Source organism: Eulemur rufifrons, chromosome 20 (genome assembly GCF_041146395.1).
Source record: "Eulemur rufifrons isolate Redbay chromosome 20, OSU_ERuf_1, whole genome shotgun sequence".
NCBI lineage: Eukaryota > Metazoa > Chordata > Mammalia > Primates > Lemuridae > Eulemur > Eulemur rufifrons.
In genome coordinates this window covers 1,259,387-1,280,181 of record NC_091002.1, presented here as the reverse complement: position 1 = coordinate 1,280,181, position 20,795 = coordinate 1,259,387, and the positions used below count along the sequence as shown (strand labels likewise).

Genomic DNA, 20,795 nt, shown 5'->3' with positions numbered 1-20,795 from the left:
GCCTGCAGGCAGGGCTGTCTGGTGTGTGTGGTGGGCCAGCGAGTAGGAGGGGACCCGAGGAGGGGCAGGGACAGCCACATCCCTGAGCGCTGAGGGCTCCTCTGTCTTCCCCCACCCCCGCGCCATCCTGATGGGGATATTCATCATCTCATTTCCTCCTCCTCCTCACCCCAGAGCAATGACTTCTTTCTATGCACCCTCGGTTTCATTTGTAACGGGTCTCGCCAGATTTTGCTAACACTCAAATTGGATCAGGTGACCCCTCCCCCTACTTTAAATTGTTCCTTGGTTCCCCTTTGGGATTGAAACCTCAAATGGCACCACAGATCAGGCAGTCAACGCGAAGGCTCAACTACAGCTGGGCACACAAGTAGGCGGGAGGGTGGCCTGTCCCTCCGTGAACCAGATGGCACCTAACCAGGGGTCCCATCAGCCAGCACACCCTCCTCGCCCTCCTCTCACATGCACGTCTACACTGCATGTCTACACTGCTTTCCCACATGCACTCACGTCCACCATGTCACCCAGTCCTCCTCTCAGCCTCGGAGGAGTTGCTAGTCCTGCATCCTGGGGGAGAACCCGAGTGCCAGGACAGTGTGGAGTAGCCCACCTCCAAATCCACGCAGCCGGTGGCCCTGGGCCCGAAGCAGCTCCTGAGAAAACTGACTCCCATCACGGACGTGGTCATACTACAAACATTCCCGGGCGTCTGGGGCCTGCCGCTCAGACACTCGCTTATTCCTCCGCTCACACCCTGCTAGTGACACCGGGGATCCTGTCCACTTGGTTCTCCTGGACCTGCTCGGGCCCTTCCTTCCAACTCCCCAGGACTCCGCTCACCCTTCAGTGCCCAGCTCCTCCCAGCTCCTCCCCGGTGCCCACGCCTGCCGCCTGCTCTACGTGCTGCTGCTCGTGGAGTGGGGGGGGGGAACCCCTCAGCACAGCAGCCTCTCGCGGGCAGGGGCTGCGTGTCTTGATGGGCTGAGTGGTGTCCCCTGCAGATTTGTATGTTGAAGTCCTCACCCCTAGGACCTCAGAGTGGGACTGGATGTGGAGACAGGGTCTTTACCGAGGTAATTAAGGTACAATGAGGTCATACGGGTGGGTCCCTGATCCAACCGACAGGTGTCCTTATCAGAAGAGGAGATCAGGACAGAGACACACACAGATGACACAGGGAGAGGGCGGCCTCAGAAGGCACCACCCCTGCTGACTCTGATCCTGGACTTCTGGCCTCCAGGACTGTAAGACAACCAGTTTCTACGGTTTAAGCCACCCAGTCTATGGCACTTTGTCATGACAGCCCTGGCAAACTCACACAGTGCCCCAGGCCTCTTTGTCTCCTAAGGCCTTCCTCCTGCCTGGCTCAGGGAAGAGGTCCAATTCCAGACACTTCTAGAACTGAACTTAAACTGTCCTCTAGATAACTTACTAAGGCTAAAACTCTAGCTTAGACAAGGTGAAAAGTCTCTGACAGGGAAGGGTTGGGCAGAGAGGGAGCTTTCTGTCGAGTGCCATTTAAGCAGAATGTGTGAAGTGACCACGTCCTGCCTTCATGACACCAAATACCTGGACAGTAGGTCCTTGACTCCCCGCAGTACCTAGAAAAGATGCAGTGTCCCCCTAGAGGAGTTGCTGTCTATTTGACGTGATTCTTCCACATCCCTGGGTGACCCGAGGCAGGTGGCTTCACCTCCCTAAACTGCTGCACATCTGTGTGGGGACAGTGGTGTTCAGCCTCCTTGCTCACACGGCCCTGGCAGCTTGGCTAGTGGATTCGTGTTGACCTCCGTCCTGCCAAACGCAGGCTTGTTGCAAACATGAGCGCGTCTTCTTCCGTGTCGCGGTTGGCTCCATGTGCGTCCCAGGAGACAGGGCAGAGCTGGGTCAAGTTGGGACTGGCTGCCCCTGGTGCCAGCCACATACCCTTGGGCAAATGGCTCAGCCCACTCTCACCTATAAGATGGGAATAGTGACGCCTTCACCACAGTATAACCAATAGAACCAAATGAGAGGCCTGTTTAAAGGTCTGGCGCAGAGTGGGTGCTCTCTGGCTGCTGGTTCGTGAATCCAGTTTAAAGAGAGGGCCTGAGGAGTCCCAGGAAAGGAGAGGGTTGTTCTAGCTGCTGACGACTTCCTGGAGGAAGGGCCAGGGGACTAAGCCTCGTGGTGGAGTGGGGGATGGGCTTCGTGTATCCTTAAGGAGAATGACATAATCATAATTAGCATCAGTGTCCCCTTGTGGAGAAATGACTTTTGGAATGGGGACCCTGCTGGAGTCCAGGAAGTCACCAGCAGGTCAGCACCGTCGATATCGTCCACACTCTCCGCAGTTCACAGGGCTCTGCCCGGTGCGGGTTTCCATTGCTGCTTCCTCTTCTCTCTGTGCTGCCTCCCCTGAGCCCCCACGGGCTGCGTCCCCTGGGAGGAGGGGGGGAAAGGATGAGGAGGGACTGTCCCAGGGTCACCGGAATACCCGTATAAGGGAGAGAGAAAGAAACCAGGACTTACTGATTTCTTTATTACTGAATTGCTTTCTTTGTTTTCTGCTGGGTCCTTTTCACTGAGCTTCATGGTTTATTTTTCAGATTTTGGACTTTTGTTATTGCTGTTTCTAAGAAAGAGCAAAAAGGAAGAAGCCATGGGACACTTGCTGTCACAGATGGGCAGGTCAGAGGAGGTGGCCCCAAACAGCCTTTGAAAGCTTTGCTGCGAGGGCCCTGGCAAGGACACCAGGAGGGGACACAGCAGCATCCTCAGTCGGACCCCAGGAGACCTGGGCTCCTCCTGCTCTTCTCTGGCCTCAGTTTCCCCATTTTTGAAATGCAGGGTTGGACTACATCTATGTTTCTTACACTTGCCTTATAGCCTATTAAATACAGGCCACTCCCCAGAATAGTCTCATTCAGACGAAATTCTTACCATGGGGCACGTTTTGGAAACACTAGACTGTCTCCAAGATGTGAATGTAAAATCAGTGCAAATCAAATAAAATGTTAATCTTAACCTGCCAAATAGGAAACAATTACCAAAATCGTACCCTGAATCAGTGGCATGACACAAGTAGAAAATTATACAGCTTTTCTGGAATTTAGAAATATGTTCCTAGAGCCATAAAAATATTTATGCCCTTTGGCTCAACTTCTCCATTTATAAAAATTTATCCTAAAGTAGTAATAAAAATGTGCGCAAAGATTAAAGTTCAAGATGATCATTGTAGCATTTTTCATGTCAGAAAAGTGCTACTTACAATAGGAAAAAATATCTAACAGGGAAATGTTAATAAATTATAGTACATTCATATGATGGAAATTTATGTAGTCATATTATGGTATATGAGAACATTTGATGCCAGGGGGCCATGCTCATAATAAATTCTTATTTGACCAAAAAAAAAGAGGAAGATGTATAAATAAATAAACATTATTCAATAGTAAAAATAGATGTACTTATTAATAGATTCACAACTATTAAACAATATATGTACTTAAACTATATTAGTGTGTGTTTTTGCTTAAAATAAATTTAAAACATAATATGAGAGCAGAGAACGGATGCATATTCATGGGCATAGACAATAGACTGGCAGGAAACAGAACAAAACATTCAAAGCAGTTACTACTTGGCCGGGGTATTTCATCCAATTTTTATCTTAGTCTTTGTTTTTCTACAGTTTTTCAAAGTTCTACACACAAAAAAAAAAAAAAAAATTCTATGACTGGACAAAGTTTTTTAAATTGTTTTAAATTAAAAAAAATTTTTTTTAAAGAACGAAGCATTTACGATCTCGGGTAGCCAAGTGTAGTTAAAACAATGCTTTAATGTTCTGCTTCTTGGGGCAGAAAATACCATTCTGGAAGAATGTGCATTTCTTATAGGATGATGGGCTCTGAGCCACTGATCTAGGTCCAGAAGTCACTTCACCTGGCCAGACTAGAGTGTTGGTTGTGAGCAACATTCGGCACTGAGGGGCCGGCCACACCTGTCTCATCCCAGCGCACACCCGGGGGACGCTCCAGCCCCCTGGACCTCTGCTTTCCTGGGCCATGTGCACTGCAGTCTGCTCTGCCGCTGCTTAGGCTGCGCCCTTGGCCCAGTGCCTTCCTCCTTTCTCTGCCTCACCTTTGAGGCTCACCTCCTTGGTCCATTTGCTCCTTCTAGAAATCTGGATCACGCCTGTGTGTTCCGTGGCACGTTCCACGAGCCCAGCAGGAACCAGCATGCTGGGCTGACTGTGCCTGTGTCTGTGTCCTCGCCAATGACTGCTCCCTCCTTGTGATGCCCACTGTGTGTGTCAACTTGTCTGGGCTACAGTGCTCAGCTGTTTCACCAAACATCTGGAGAACAGTCTGGCTGCTGCTGGGAAGGCATTCTTTAGATACAAGTGACGTTTGCACCCAGCTGACTTTAAGTAAAGCAGACAGCCTCCGTAAGGTGGGTCGGCCCTTCCCAGTCAGTTAAAGGTCTTAAGAGAAAAGGCTGAGGTCCCCTGAAGAGGAAGGAATTTGCCGCAGACTGTAGCATAGAAATTCTGTCTGAGTTTCCTGCCTTTGGCCCAAGACTGCAAGCAACACCCACCCTGTGAGAACGTCCAGCCTGCTCGCTTGCCCTGGGGGTGTTGGGCTTGCCAGCCCTCACAATCACATCAGCTGATTTCTTAAAAGAAACCTGGATAGACAGACAGACAGACAGATGGGGGGTATATCTCCTACTAGTGCTGTTTCTCTAGAGAACCATGACTGACACTCTCCTGCACTCCTCGTGCTCGGGGGCCCTAAATGCTTCATCTGCACCACAGCCTGACCGCCTGGCCAGAGAGGTGCAGGGTGACAGGATGGGGCGGGAGGGTGGAAGTGGAGGGAAGGGAGGAGACAGAATGGGCTCATGGGTTGGGACGAAGATATCCAGAATCAGGGTGTTCATGGTCACCAAAATGCCCAACTCTAGGGACTCACTGTCATCCTAGTTATGTAGATGTTGTCACTGCATAACTCCAGGAACTGCCATCCATGCAGGTGACATCGTAAATATTGCTCTGGAATTACACAACATGGTGGCCCTACAGGTACCTACGGATAAAGACAGTCTCCAAATGATTAAGTGAGACTCAGGATTTGAAAAGACATGAGCCATTGCAATCAGAGACTTGGGTTCCCCTCCTGGCTTTGCCACTGACCCACCTGTAAGTCTGTTCCCTTATCAATCTGTTGAAGATAGGCATCCTTCTCTCACAACCTGATTGGTAAATGAAGGATACTATACATAAAAGGCCCTGGGAGATGCCTGGCAAACCCTTGGTGTCTAATTAATGACAGCTATCATGCATGAAGCTGGAGAAGACTCAGAGAATAATAGATTTGGGAGCGGGAGGAAATAAAGAAGTCTGTTTAGGGAGTGCTGACCTTGAGATGTGTGGGGACATCAAATCGTAAATATCACTTGGGCCATTGGACATAAGAGTGGTGCTCAAGAAGCGTCTGGAATGCAGATAAATTACATGGTCAGTAATGCCATGGGACTAGGTAAGCTCACCTAGGGAGAGAAAGTAGGAAGAGAAGATGCCTGAGGAACTCCAACCTGGAAAGAGAAGACAGAGGATGGTAAGTGAGAGTGAGGTGTTCGGAATGGCAGGACAAGAGCTTTGAGAAGATGGGAGGGGTTGGCTGTGCTGGCCACAGTCCCAGGTCAAGCAGGAGGAATAATAAGTGTCCACGGCATGTGGCCACGTGGAGGCCGTCAGTAACCATAACAAGGGTGACAGGAGGGGAGAGGGTGACGAGAGGCCGGAGCGTCCGGAGAAGAGCCTTGTGCGGACAAGCCGTCACGCAACACTGACGGTGAGTGGGAGCAGGAGAGGGCAGGCGGTGGGGCATGGGGTCAAAGGTACAGTGAGGAGTGCAGGTCTGAAGGGTGGACGATGGGGACTCCTGTCCAATGGTGTGACGTTCTAATGGCACCGGTAGCCTGTTCAGTGTGCCCATGTGAATCGTGAGGCAGAGCTGAGAACTGAAGGGGAAAGAAGGCGGCTGATGGTGGCAGGAGTGAGGAGCCGTGGACTCATCACTGAGGAACCTGGGGAGCTGCCCGGTCAGGCTGCGGGTGGCGTCAGGGTCTATCTGTGGCTCAGTGGTGGAGAAAGCAGGTGGGAGGAGGTGGGGGCATCCAAGCTGCCACCGGGGGTTAGATTGGAAAACAGCCGAGAGAAGATGTGCTCCACACATGGCTTTTGTTGGGAACCACGTGGAAATCAAGGTCAGAGCAGATGAACAATCGAACAATCGCGAATGTGGAGGCGGGAGTGAGTCCAGACCGGGGGAGGAGGGGGGAGGGCAGTGAGCACAGCAGTGACGGTGTGTGCTCAGGATTCCCATGGGACGTGACTGGGGCAGGGGACCTGGGCATGGGGTGGGGGACAGTGCGCTCAGCAGACCCTAAACAATGAAGCCTCTGTGCTGAGCAGAGGAGGCTGAGGGTGGGGAGAGACCTGCGAATTCTTCCCGGAAAACATGCTGAAACAGAGAACGTTGGGGGCACCAGGAGGATGTGGGTGGTCGATTGTCCTTTCCAGGTCACTGCCAACTCCAAGCTTCTCCTACTCCCCCACCAGCAAGGAAAAGTCAATACTCACCCCACCCAGGGCAGCTGTAGGCAGTGCATCGCTCCATGGAAGTTTGGAGCAGCCGGCTGATTGTGAGGGTTCATTGTCTCCATTCTACAGCTGAGGGTGCTGAAGGTCGAGAGGTTACGCCCCTGCCCGCAGCACCTTGTCTGGGTGGGGAGAGTTGAGGTTTACTGTGAGACCCCCCACTCTCTCCCTTCCTTTCCCCCAACCCCAGTTCATGCTGCTCTGTGGGACAGGTCCCCACCAGGAGGGGACAAGCCCACCAGAGCAAGGTCAGGGATATTTCTTTTTTGGGCAGCCCAGCATCCAGATGGACTTCTCATTTTGGAGGACCCCCAATTTGAGGGTCATGTGTCCTCTCATCTTCCCAAGGATTTCCCTCCAGCCATGACCCTGTTTCTCTCTTTTTTTTTTTTTTTTTTTTTGAGACAGAGTCTCACTCTGCCTGGGCTAGAGTGCTGCGGTATCAGCCTAGCTCACAGCAACCTCCAACTCCTGGGCTCAAGCAATCCTCCTGCCTCAGCCTCCTGAGTAGCTGGGACTACAGGCATGTGCCACCATGTCCAGCTCATTTTTTCTATATATTTTTAGATGTCCAGCTAATTTCTTTCTATTTTTTTTAGTAGAGACGGGGTCTCGCTCTTGCTCAGGCTGGTCTCGAACTCCTGACCTCAAACAATCCACCCGCCTCGGCCTCCCAGAGTGCTAGGATTATAGGCGTGAGCCACCGCACCCGGCCCGTTTCTCTTGAGCATTATCAACATCTCCCTCTCTGTTGGATCCTTCCAGGCTATGTACAAAAATGTCTTAGTAGCACCCATTAAAAAACAAACAAACAAAAAAAAAACTAAGAGGTATTGGCAAGGATGTGGAGAAATTGGAACACTTGTACATTGCAGTGGGGGTGTGACCTGGTTTAGCCACTGTGGGAAATAGCTTGGTGGTTCCTCAAAAAGTAAGCATAAAATTACCGTAGGACCCAGAAATTCTACCACTAGGCATATACCCCAAAGAATCGAAAACAGGTGTTCAGAAAAAACTTGTGCACAAATGTTCATAGCAGCAATAGTCACAACGACCAAAAGGTGGAAGGAAACAGCCCAAATGTCTCCATGGATGAATGGATAAGCAAAGTGTGGTCCATCCACACAGGGGAATATTACTCAGCCATGAAAAGGAGTGGAGTACTGATCCACACCACAACATGGATGAGCCTTGGGCACACTATGTAAGTAAGTGAAAGCAGCCAGACACAAAAAGCCACATTTTGTATTTCAGACTCTGCATTTGGGGTGACCCACTGGACGTCAGCTGGACCCACGGACAGGTCTAAGAACGGATCCAAGAAGCATTGAGACCCCTTACCCAGGAAATCTCCCAACTGAGAAGATAATCTCTGCTTCCCAACCCTATGAGTTCATCCCCCACCGATCAGCAGAGCCAATTCCCTAGCCCTTTGTCCCCCAAACCACTAAAAAAAAAACCTTAGCCCCCAAATCCTCGGGGGCATATGTAACAGAGGGAATGGCCTGGAAAAAAATGGCAAAAATATTTTCTGTCTCTTTAAAACTTCCCTCACTCTTTTTGGAAACTGTGGCCTGGCCTGCATCCCTGCCTTGGGCAGGTGGTCTGGAGGGCTAGGGGAGGAGGGGCAGGGGAATGTCTTTTGTTCTTTGTGTCCCACCACTGCAGACCACCGGCTGCCTCCCGGATGAGCCCAGGTGGGCGGAGATCACAGGCTTTGTCTTCAGCAGAGACAGGAGTTTAGAATCATTAACAGCAATAGCCTAGAACTGAGGGCCCTCCCTTGAAAAGCTCTGTATTTCTGCTTATGTGCAGGAAAATTTGGATTTTGAGATGAGAGCCTACCATTTTTCTCTTTTGCTGGAAAAGTAATAAACTCCGCTTTCCTCCTCAAACCATTTGTTCTCATTCTTCTGCTGTGGCCTCAAGGGCAAGTGCTGAGCTTTTGGTAACAGACTGGTTTGAGAAATCACTCCCATCTCCTCATCTGGCATCTTGCAAAACAGAACTCTTTCTTTGTGGCAACCCCTGCTGTCTCAGTCTATGGCCTTCGCTGGGTGGTGGGCAAGGGGCCCAGGTGGGCAGTAACGTGCCCAAGTGGCTCTTTTGAGCTGTTGCGTTCAGGGTGCCCACAGGGCCAGGCAATTTTGCCGTGGGTCAGTCCTGATATACATTTGACAACTTGGGTAGAAAAACAATTGAGAATCAGTGTTTAAAGGAAAAAAGAGGGTGATGCGAGAAAGCAGGAGGTGGGCAGTGAGGCGAGTGGTGGCCTTGCGAAGTTCTGCTTGGTGCCCAGTAAATCCACATCAGATAAAATGAACTTTCACAAGAGCAGGTAGAGGAAATAATCAATGTTGTGATCTCAGGGTGGGCACAAGAGTGGTCGCAGCTCCTCCTTGCTTTGCATCTGTGGAGATGAACTTGTAATGGACATTTGAGCGTTCATTCAGGCTACAGCCTTGAGGTCGTAATTAACATGCTGTCATTTTGTAGGAGCCATACATCTTGAAGGGGTTTTTTTTAGATCTGAAATAAGAAATATTTTAACCCAAAATACATTTCTTTGCCATATTTTGAGATTGCTGTGGGCAAACAGGAATGTGCTATACAGCTGTCTAGGTGGGAGGCTGGGGGGAGATGGGCAGTTGTAGAGAATCTCTGTGAAATCCAGCCAGGCCCTGCCAATTTGACCTGGGACTGGTCTGCAGAGAGTCTGGGGCCCTTAAAGATCTGAATAAAACATGTCCCTGAGAGACTTAGCATGAGGTTTATCTGCATAACGAGACCACATTGCCAGCCAGGCTTCCCTTCTCCTTCCCACACCCAGTTCAAAGAGAAAAATCCTGTTTAGCCATTTCTAAGCCTCTTTATTTCTTAACAGAGGACCCCTGTACCTCACTGGGGAGAAGACAGCTGTGCTGTGTGGCTCAGTTCTCCCTTTTGGCATAGTGAATTTTGAGGTGTCCTGAGATTTTTATTTTTCCTTTACAGGATTAATAATAATGTGTGGACATAATACCCAACACCTAGAAGAGACTTGTAAATTGTAGATATATTTAACATCTACAAGTTGAAGGAGTTCAGGAAATTTCACCCCAAAATATGACTCCTTGGTATAAAGAATATTTTGGGCTCTCCTTCTATCTACATAAAGGGGACAGACCCATCAAAAGGACAACTGACTTCCCTTCCCCTCCCTGCCATCTCAGCATATTGCAGGAAAAGCAGTCGAGGATGCAACCAGCCCTGGTCCAACTACTTTAAACCCAGTACCTGTCTCGCAGGTTAATTTCCAAGTCAGTCTGTTTCCCCACCCATTCATTCTCCAACTTGCCTATTCATCCTCCCTAGACAGAATCACTCATATTCCTGATCCTCCTGCCTTCTAAAATGAGGTATATAAACCTCTGGCCCCCACTGGGGTATGGAGTAGTTACTCTGTGATTCTCCTCGTGGGCACAGTAAATAAATCTCTTTCTCTTGTTAATCTTCCTTATTGTGAGTTGATCTTTCAGCAAACCTTCTGGGGTGAGGGGAAGTTTCCCCTCACCCCCACAGGGCCCAAGCAAGTCCCAATAACTTCGTTGTTCCCAGGAGACCAAGCACATGGTTAAGATGTCAGCAGAAAGGGGCCGGTCAGCCTGGGTATGGTTTAGATCTGGAAAGGCACCTGCAAACCACTTGGCTGAATGGAGCCCTGTAGGGAAAGAACCACAGACAACATCTACTTTGAGTGGGCCAAGGGTGGAGCACAGAGAACAGGGGAACAGGGAAGATAGGAGGTATCAGATGCATCGTGGTCTAATGAGGGAGACAGACCCATAAGCAGCAAGGCGTTGTTGCCAAGGTAAAGGTGACAATGACAACTCTAACAGCAGTGAGCCCTGTTGAGCGCCTGGCGCTAGCTGTGGGTGTGTATTCATCCAGTTCCACAGCGACCGCAGGTAGGCACTACTGTTAGTCACATTCACAGATGAGCAACTGAGGCATAGTGTGGTTGGTAGTTTGTCCAGGACCACACAATGAAGGAGCAGCTGAGCTGGGGGTTGAGGGCATGGGTGTGTCCAAGCAATTCCAGGAAGGCTTCCTGGAGGAGGTGATGCATAAGCACAGAATAGGAAAGGGCAATCCTGCTGGGATGTGGCTTGGCAAATTGGAGGCTGCTTGAATAGGCAGACATTTGCAAGGCTATGGGGAGACCCCAAGTCTGACTTCTTTTCCCCTACCACGTTGCAGCGCCTCATCACCAATGACCTCCAGCAGGCCACCCTTCCCCCTTCAGGCTCCAGGGGTGCTGTACCTTCTTGGTTCTCCTCCTGCCTCACTGGCCACCTGCCAAATTCTCCTTCAGGATTCCTCCTCCTCCTCCTCCTCCTTTCCCTCCTCCCCCTCCTCGACCTCTTCTCTCTGCAATCACTTCCCAGGCAGCTCATCCAGCCTGTTGCCCTGATCCCACCTGTGTGCTGATGACACCATGGTTACATCCCAGCCCAGACCTGTATCAATGGAAAAGAAGCCAAACTCTGTAAAATAATTTTAAAGAGATTTACTCCGAGCCAAATTTGAGGACCATGACCCGGAGCCACGCCCCAGAACCATTGAGCAAGTGGTCTCGGTGTGGCTGCGTTGCAGTTTGGTTTTATACACTTCAGGGAGACAGGGGTTACAGGTAAAGTCGTAAATCAATATGTGGGAGACATGCATTGGTTTGGCCCGAAAGGATGGGCCATCTCGAAGTGGGGGGCTTACAGGTTATAGGTGAGTTTAAAGATTCTTTGACTTGTAATTGGGACATGAAGCTTTGTCTAAAGGCTTGGAATGTTTTAACATAGTTGCTGTTTATCAGAGATGAGCCACCGGACATATACTTGTATAAATTGAGGACCTGCAGGTTTGTCTTGCACACCCTTAGGCCTGTCAATGGGTTACAAAGGATGTCCCCAAGAAGGGAGGGGGGCATGATGAGGCATGTCTGACCTCCCTCCTCCTGGCAGGCAATTTAGTTTTTAGGGTATTCCTTTGGCCAAGAGGGGGTCCATTCAGTCAGCAGGGGGGAGGGGGGTGAGCCTTAAGATTTTATTTTAGTTGACACCTGTATGCCACCTTCCTAAAAGGAAACTTGGACTGAATGTGACCCAGTGAGGTTGATGAAGCAGCTCAGTCAGGTCCTGGCGGAGCTGTGTGTCCGGCCAGAGCAGTCGCTGGGAGGGTGCTGAGCAGCTCACCTCCAACTCAGCCTGTCCCCAGCTCCCTGCAAACCTGCACCTCTGCATCCACCTTCTACCCAGTGGCCACACCCTCTGATGGCTCCTAGCCCTGAGGGTCACGTGCACTCCTGCCTCCTGCCGCTTCTGCTTGCAGTTCTCCCGCCAGCAGCACCTTCCCCTGACGTGCAGGGCCCGGTCCCCTCTGACCCCCGTCGCTCTCCAGATCTCCTGCCCTGACTTGCTATATAGTTGATAATAGTGCATTGTATCTAGCAGAATTGCTAAGAGTAGATTTTACATGTTATCACCACAAAAAAATAAGTATGTGAAGTGATGGATATGTTAATTAGCTTGATGTAATCATTCCACATTGTATAAATATATCAAAATCATCATATTGTACCCATAGTATTAACATATACAATTGATATTCATCAATCAAAAATACATAAATGAATAAATAAAATATTCTGTATGAGATTACAATGATGGATACACATAATTATGCATTTGTCCAAACCCATAGAATGTGCAACACCAAGCAAGAACCTTAATCTACACAACGACCTTTGCATAATTAGGATGTGTCGATGTGGGTTCATTGACTGTATATTGTAACAAATGCACCACTCTCGTGGGGGGTGTTGATAATGGGGAGGCCATTTGTGTGGGGGAGGGGCAGGAGGGATGTGGGAAATCGCTGTTCCTTCCTCTCAATTTTTCCGTGAACCTGAAACTGCACTAAAAACAAAAACATGGTCATCCACAAACAACCAAAAGCCATCCTGGCTTCCGTGTTTTGAGAACCCCTGGACGCTAAGGCCTTTCCCATCTTTTTGGTCTGAGTCTAGGAAACGGCAGAATCCTTCCTACTGAGCCCCTAGAGTATGCACTCAACTCTACCAGGCCATTTCACACGTATGACCAACCCTCAGCACGAGGTCATTGGCATCCCCATTTTACAGATTTGGAAACCAAGGGTGAGAGGATCCCAAAGCTGACTCTTCTAAAACTAGAAAGTTGGTTGCAGAGAACTCAACCCCAGCTGCACAACTCTACTTTCTACCGCGTCAGCAGGTGAGCAGTGAGTGGCCCTGCCTCCCAGCAGCAGGGTGGGCTGAGCAGCTGGGACTCCATTTGTAGCCAGTGTGTAACATCAGCCAGGCGGAGGCTTTCCAAAGGACTGCACATAGCTCTGCAGACAGTCTGGTTTTACAACTCTCATTCACGTTAACTCCCTCTCAGTTCTTCAAGATTAGATAAAAAGGAATAAAGTTTCACCACTATCAGAGAAGCCTTTAATCGGCATTATAAAGATTAGATTTTTCATTATTCAGTTGTTTGCATGGCAAATAGGATAACCCATGACCTTTAGCCTAATTGCATGTAAGCTGTGCACAGTTTGAAAATAGGCTGCATTATTTACTGATCCAATCTAATTAGCTTCACACTTCCAGACCAGCTTTAGATCAATGAGATGCGTTGTGTGTTCTCCAGCACGAGTAAGGAGACCTTCTGCCCAAGACGGCTCTGTTTACAGGTTGACACTTGCAGGGGTTTCCAGAGCAGCATCTTAACGGGCACAGTAGGACGATAGAGGAGATTCCCCCAAATTTATTTTATTTTTAAAGAGAACACAGTGAATGTTTCTGGTTATGAAATTCTAAAAGGTCAGTCCTAGCAAGGAAGGGACCAGAGAAATCATGTTGCAGAACTCTGTTGTTTTAGAAATCAGGAAACAGAAACCTCCGAGTGAAGTGGCTGATTGGCAGAGCTGGAGCAGGCGTCTGGGATCCCTGGCCAATTCCATGCTGGGCTCTGCGCATGGGGGATGCTGAGGTGACGGGGCGAGGCGGGGTGCTGGCAGGAGGCGCGCGGCCGTGCTGCTTGGCGCTCACCCATTCATGCATTCACTTGCTCACTCACGGATCCCTTCATCTGTTCATCCGGTGGTGTGCACCCAGCTCCTGCTCTGTGTCGGGCACGGCCTATTCTAGGCATTACGGACCCGGAGCTGACAAGGCAGAGAAAGTCCCTGCCCTCCTGGCCTTTACACACAAGTGGGGCGACAGACACTAAACAACTGCATACTTAAATCGATGTTTGGTATGATTATGGCAAACTCTAGAAAGTGGTGTAAGGTGGTAGGAGAGGCGACACCAGGAAATTCTAGCCTAATTAGACAAGTGACAATTGCCTGGGCATGTTTGGATGTGGGCTGGGGGTGGGCTGGCAGGAGCTTGTGTTCGAGGGTTTGGGAGACCAGTGTGGCCGGAGCCCACAGTCATGGAGCCCACAGCCTGCCTTGTGGACAAGTTTAGCGATGTGGGATTATAGCCTGGGAGCAGAAACACTGATGGTTTCTAAATTTGAGCAGGGGCTTGGGGGATGCTCAGGATAGTTTTTTACGAAGGTCTTTCTGGCAGCCACAGGGAGTTGGGCTGTCAGGGCTGGGGAGGGAGCTGACAACGTGGCAACAGGAGACCTGATTTGGTCCGTGTGAGGAATGCTGGAGGCTGAGACCAGGGTGAGGCTACTGTCAGGGAAGTAGCTGGCAAGGTGGCCCCAAGGACCACAGGAGATGCACCGGGCTGAGTCCTTCGCACACACAGTGCCTGGCCATGGTCGACACAAGACCATGTAGCTGCTGTCATTACCCCACCTGTGCCACCCTCAGACCCTCAGACCACACTGGACAGGTGAGCACTACCCTCTTTCAAAACTCTCCAGGCTGCACCTTGAAGGAGGCGTGTGCGGCAGGCAGCATGTGGACTTTGGCTTCAGGGATGTGGCGAGGTTGAAGTTCTGATGACTTAGCTGTGACCGTGGGCACATTGTATAACCAAGCTGAGCCACGATTCCTTTTTTCATAAGGAGTTATTTGAATCTCTCCTTGCAGGCCGAGTGCAGCAATGAAATAAGATGCCGTGACGTCAGCGGAGCTGTCCGCTAAATCTTAGTCCTCCGCCTCAGGCCGCGGGCAGCGCACGCCCCTCCCCAGCCCTTCCCATGCTGAGGAGTCTCTGACTGTCTAACTCAGCTCCCTCCTTTTGTCCTGAGCTCCACGGAAATAAACTTTCTGCTCTCGGTGTCCTATCATGACTTACCTGAGTCCATTATGTCGGGTTATGTTACTGGAGAGAGCAAAGATTGTCTTGCAACAGATGGGATCAGCGTTTTCCTGTTCCTGTTGTCCCACCCTGTCGACCCACCCCATGCTCCCACCTCCCTTCTCCCCCAGAGACTCGCTGTCCCCCCGGACCACGTCCTTCCTACTCAGACTGCTTCCCAGCACACCCACCTCTTGCAACTTAGCCTCAGTCCTGCCTTTTACCAGAAATCTTTGATATCTACCAAAAAATCTTGTGGATAAGGGACTGTGTTTTATAAATGGAGAAACTAAGCTTAAAATCCTTGATATCCATAATCAGGTCCAAATCCTGCAGCACATACACAACAGCCTTCACCACTTGGACTCACTGTCTTTTTCAAGTTTATATTAAGCAAGAAGTAGCAGGGGGAACACTATCAATTAATCGCACTACTTTTCCTATTGGGCCCAGATACAGCCTCAGAATCCTTCTCAACACAGCACTACAAGGTTCAGTGGAAGCCAGGGGTCCGGGCTGCCCAGGGAGGTGCCACTGGCTTGCCCTCGATGCTGACGCGATCCTGCTATGGGAGCACACCTGAGCTCCACGCCTCCGCCCGTTCCCTCTTCTCCACCTGTCCCTGCCGCCTCATCCAAATGCTGCCTCGTTCATGAATTCATCCAACACAGCCGGGCAAAACGAATTATTCCTCCCTTCTACCCTGGGACTCTGTGGCTGAGGCTGGCGGCTGTCAAGAGAGTCAGGAAGGAACTCAAAAGGGCAAGCCAGAGAGACCACGGTCAGAGCCCCTGGTTGGGCATGTTATGTGCCTTGGTCCTCACTGCACTTGTCTTCGTTCCAGGGGCAGTGGAACCTGAAGGCCAGGCTTCCTGAGCTCTCATCCTGCCTCCTCCACCATTCGCTGTGACTCGAGGCAGGTTCCTTTCCCTCACAGGGCTGCTGTTTCCTCATCAGTGAATAGGTCTGGAGACAATGATGCCAGCCTCATTGTGGGAACTGAAGGTACACAGCACCTAGAACAGCATCTGGCACCCACAGTGCTTAATCATAGGTGGGAGAACCAAGGCTCAGAGAGGTGAAGCTACTAGCCCAAGGTCACACAGCAAGAAAGAGGCAGAGTGACATCCAAGCTGAGCTCCCTGTGCTGCACTGGCCCTTGAGGCGTGTTGGAGGCTGCTGTCCTTCACGCGACAGGTTTTCTTTGCACCTGGGCGTGGGGTCAGGACACACAATAGAAAAGCTCCAGTGTTGCTGCTGACCGTAGACCCAAAGGGACCCAGGCTCTCGGATGAGCAACAACACCAGCCGTCAAGTGCAAGACCTTCTGCCCTCTCTGCTTTCTGCCACGCTGGCCCACTCCCTGCAGAACACCGCTGGCCTGCAGATTTCTGGGTTCAAGGCCCAGTGGCACTGAGAGTGGACGTGCTGACTTGCATCTTTGGCACCAGGCTGGGCTCCTTCTGCTGTGTCACCAATTTCCCTGTCTTTGTGCCCTCTGGCCCTGTGCACTGGCTCCACTGACAACAGACACAGTGCAAAGTCCTCCTTTCCTCAATGACACCCTCGGCCCCGTGCCAGGCCCTTTGCCTACCTCACCCTGGGAAGGTGCGGTGCGGTGCGCAGGAGGTCCACCTGGGCCAGCCCGCAGGGGGCCCGGCTCCCCGCTTGTCGCCGGCTGCGCGGCCCTGGGCCTTCGCTGAGCTGCTCAGAACTCCAGCTCCTGCCTCTCCGGCCTGGCACTGCAGCGGCCGACCCCACCTCGCGGCTGGCCGCGGGGACGCATGCGTGGTCGACCCCAGAGAGTGGTAAAGCATTGCTCGGAGCGTGTCTGTGAGGGTGCTTCCGGAGGAGACTGGCGTGTGGGTCCGTGGACCAAGTGGGGAGCATCGGCCCCCAGGTAGGCAGGCACCACCCAATCAGCTGGGGCCCGGATTAAAAAAAAAAAAAAAAAAAAGCAGAAAAAAGACGATTTCCTCTCTCTCCCTCCTGGAGCTGGGCCACTCTTCTCCTGCCCTTGGACGTCAGGACTCCAGGCTCTCCGGCCTCGGGCCAGGACTTGCCCCAGCAGCCCCCTGACCCTGGGGTCTCAGGTCTTTGGCCTCAGACTGAGACTCACACTTTCAGCTTCCCTGGTTCTGAGGCTTCTGGACTTGGACTGAACCACGATCCCAGCATCCCCAGGCATGCAGACGGCCTGTCACGGTACTTCATGCCTCCGTAATCGAGGGACCCAGTTCCGCTAGCAAGTCCCCTCTCTTCTATCTGTCTGCACATCTACTGGTTCTGCCCCTCTGGACAACCCTTGCCCATACCCTCGGGAAGGCTGGCCCCACCACTTCGGGTTTGGGTTCCACCACTTGCAAATTGTGCAACCCTGTCTACGTTTCCTCAAACCTGAGTCTTTGTTTTCTCATCTGTAAAACTGAAAAAAAAAAAAAATACCTAACTCACAGACTTTGGGTCAATATTAAAAGAGATGACATACGAAAACGTCTTATGCCAATGCTGAAAGCAGATAACACAAAGTAAACATCAATCGCTCAGTATGTTCTTCACTCTTGGTAACGCTGTTACTATGTTGCTATTTAGCATTCACTCTACACACACAATTCCACATGGGAGTTTCAATCTCCATTTACACTTGGTTGTGCTACTTTTTCCAGGTTACATTCCAGCGTACTTGCTCTCATCAGCAGCATCGTATTTAATGGTAGGTGATCACATTTCATTTAAACAGTTGGTCACATAGATTGTGTCTCTTTTGTCAGTGCTACAAACACCTTGGCAATAAGCACATATGGGCAAATGCGTGCCCATCTCCAACATTTGGATTCCTTTCTTAGCATAGATTTCAAAAAACAGAATTACTGTGTCAAAAGGCAATCCATAGAAACAGCATGTGGTGCACACTTTTAAGTCCCTTGATATGTATTGATGTTTTGTGCTCCAAAACGGTTACATAGATTTCCACCCTGGGAAGTACACGGGCAGCACGTGGCTAGCGCTCTTCCTCGGCTTGTTAAGGACCAACCTGAGCCTCCGACTGTTAGTTCTTTGCACTGTCATGTCCTCTCTTGTTTGGGACACTGCTTGTCTTTGAGTCATTCGTTCACCTGTTCATTCATTCAATGCTTAATTCTCAACCCTCACCTTGCTCAGCCTTCTTTCTTTCTTTCTAACAGCTTTGTTCAGGTATGATTTACACACGGTAAAATGCACTCATTTTAAGTGTACCATTCAGTGGTTTTTAAGTATATTTATAGAGTGTGCAACCATGAACACAATCTAGTTTTGGAATATTGCCATCATCCCCAAAATAAACTTCGGGTCCACCTGCAGTCACTACTGCTTCCCAGCCCCTGGCAAGCACTAACCTATGTTCTGTCTCTATAGATTTTAGATTTGCCTTTTCTGCACATTTCATAAAAATGGGATCATACAGTACACGTGACATTTTGTCTGGTTTCTTTCCCTTAGCATCACTTGTTTCACCTTCATCCTGTTGTATCAGCCTTCTTCTGGGTATCAGCCTTCCTCATCTGGCCTCTATGGTGCTGGGCTCTGTTTCCTCCCCTTCCCCGGTCACTCCTGCTCCCAGAGCTGAGACCAGGGTGAGGCAAGTGAGGCATTTGCCTTGGGAGCAACATTTAAGGAAGTACTGAGAACTCAGTCCTCAAAGGTAAATAATATCTACTGCAATATTTTAAAACATCAAAACAAATGTCAACTTTTTAAATAAAGTCAGGACCCAATGGGGTGGGGATGAGGAGGAAGTGAGCTAGGTGAGTCTCTCAAGTGTGGGGTCAGATCCTGGGACGAGATTTTCCACGCCGTCCTATCTGAGAAAGAGCGCTCTGCACTCTTCGGCCTCTTTCCCTGCTTTAATTTTTCTTCCTAAGACTTACAGCACGTGCCCATCCCTTACATGTTTTTTCATTTGTGGAGTGTATGTGAGAGGTGGTATCTTATAAAAAATGAGGCCAGATGAGTGGGTGTGGCCAAGCCAAGGAGAAAATCCTTCCTCTGTCATGTGGATTCTTCCCTTGGAATAGATTTTTCAAAATTCAAGGCATAAGAACCAAGTGCAATACACAAGGTTTTACACAATGGTGGGGAGGATGTCTGCTTCCCGAGCTGGGAAGCCTGGCCTTTGTTCTTAGGCATGAGGGCTTTTAGGCAAAGGAGGACTGAGGCCCCCATTACTATCAAACACCCCCTTGCAGCACCGGGGAGAGAAGGGAACACCCTAGAGCAGGGTGGACAAACATATTCTGTAAAGGGCCAGATGGCTAACACTCTCACCTTTGCTAGCCTTACAGTCTCTGTGCTCTGACAACTATGCTATTGTTGCATGGAAAGAGCCATGGACAACGTGTAAATGGATAAGCATGATTGTGTTCTAATAAAACTTTATTTATAAAAATACGCAGTAGGCCAATTTGAACTGTGGGTCAAAGTTTGCTGCCCCCTGCCCTAGAGTGTTAACGTCAGCTCAATGAACCTCTGATTAATACTTACTGCAGAAGTTGCCCAGAATGTCCTTTAGAACAGTTTTTAGTGGAACTGCTTTACTAAGAACCTTTTGCAGACAGTTTACGTGCTACACACGCTTGACAGTGCCCAGCAGAGCACCCTCATGCATGCAGTTGACAGTGTTTTGGAAAATGGGTGCATGGATGAGAGTGAGGAGTGACTGACTGTCCAACAGGGATAAACAGCAGATGACATAAGGTAGAAAGTGAAGGGCAAGAGGAAACTGGGAGGTGTGCAAAGGTCATTTCCCACAAAACTCTTTTTCCACAAAGACAATTCCATCTCTCCCTCCTCCATTTCCTCCTCCTCTGTCTCTATCTCCATAGCACCTTCAAATAAGCCCTACTGCTTGTGCTGGGTAACACCTGGACAACTTGTCCTCATCCTCCCACCTCCTTCCTTCTCTTGGATACCCACATCCAGGGACCCTATCTCAGGAGATGTCCCTAACTTGGTCCTCTCCATCCCAGCTGCCATCCTCCTGGTCCAGGCCCTTTTCCTCTCCCACCTGGACATCCGCCTGCCAACTGTCCTCCCTCTCCCCACTCTGTACCCTCTAATCCAATTCTCTATAGCATATCCGGACTCTGTTAGGTCCAGAGCCCAGAGAGACATATGGAGCCCCGTGTGTAGCAAAATGCTGTTTATTCTGAGCATCTGGGTGCAGGTGGTGGAGGCCAAAGAGCGTCCACCCTGAAGGAGGGGAGAGCCTTGGGTTTTACGGAGGGTTCTCCGGGGGCAGTGAGCACCTGGGCCAGAACAGCCACTGCAATAAATTTTTTTTTTCAACAACCAATTTCTGGGACCCTTGGGTCAGTCTCATCCTGTAGAGATAAGGGGAGAGGTAGTTCTGTCCTTTTGGTGGGGGATAAGAATGCTCGACTGTCTGTTAGGTTTACAACCTCCGGGGACTCTCCAGACCCCTGCGGCTATCCTTTCACAAACCTCAGTTTTCCATTAACCGTATTCCGTCCCATACATACTTTTCCAGTTCCCACCTGGAACAAACCTAACAGGCTCATCTTTCTCAAGGCGAACAGTATCATGGCTTTTCTGCTCAAAAGCCCTAGATGGCTCCCGCTTGCTTTTAGATTAAGCCTCAAAGAAAGAAAGAAGAAAGGACGGAGGGAGGGAGGGAGGGAGGGGAAGCGCAGCATCTGCGGGTGCTTGTTGTGCGGCAGCATCGTTCCTGCCAGCTGGTTCTCTGCACCCACCTGTGCTGATATGCGACCTGCAGACACCACGGGCTCCCAGCACGGAGCGCATGGCTTTCCCCACATGCTTGCCCTTCCC

At 50.2% G+C, this 20,795-nt stretch overlaps 1 protein-coding gene across 1 annotated transcript in view; it reads right to left on the bottom strand.

Moving 5' to 3' along the window:
* Positions 1–2,574, bottom strand: part of LOC138401120 (solute carrier family 2, facilitated glucose transporter member 9-like) — a 79,253-nt gene extending 76,679 nt beyond the window's left edge. The window contains 1 exon segment of the mRNA XM_069496397.1: positions 2,512–2,574. Within this exon segment, the coding sequence (XP_069352498.1) occupies positions 2,512–2,574 (63 nt within the window).
* Between the last annotated feature and the right edge of the window lie 18,221 nt (positions 2,575–20,795).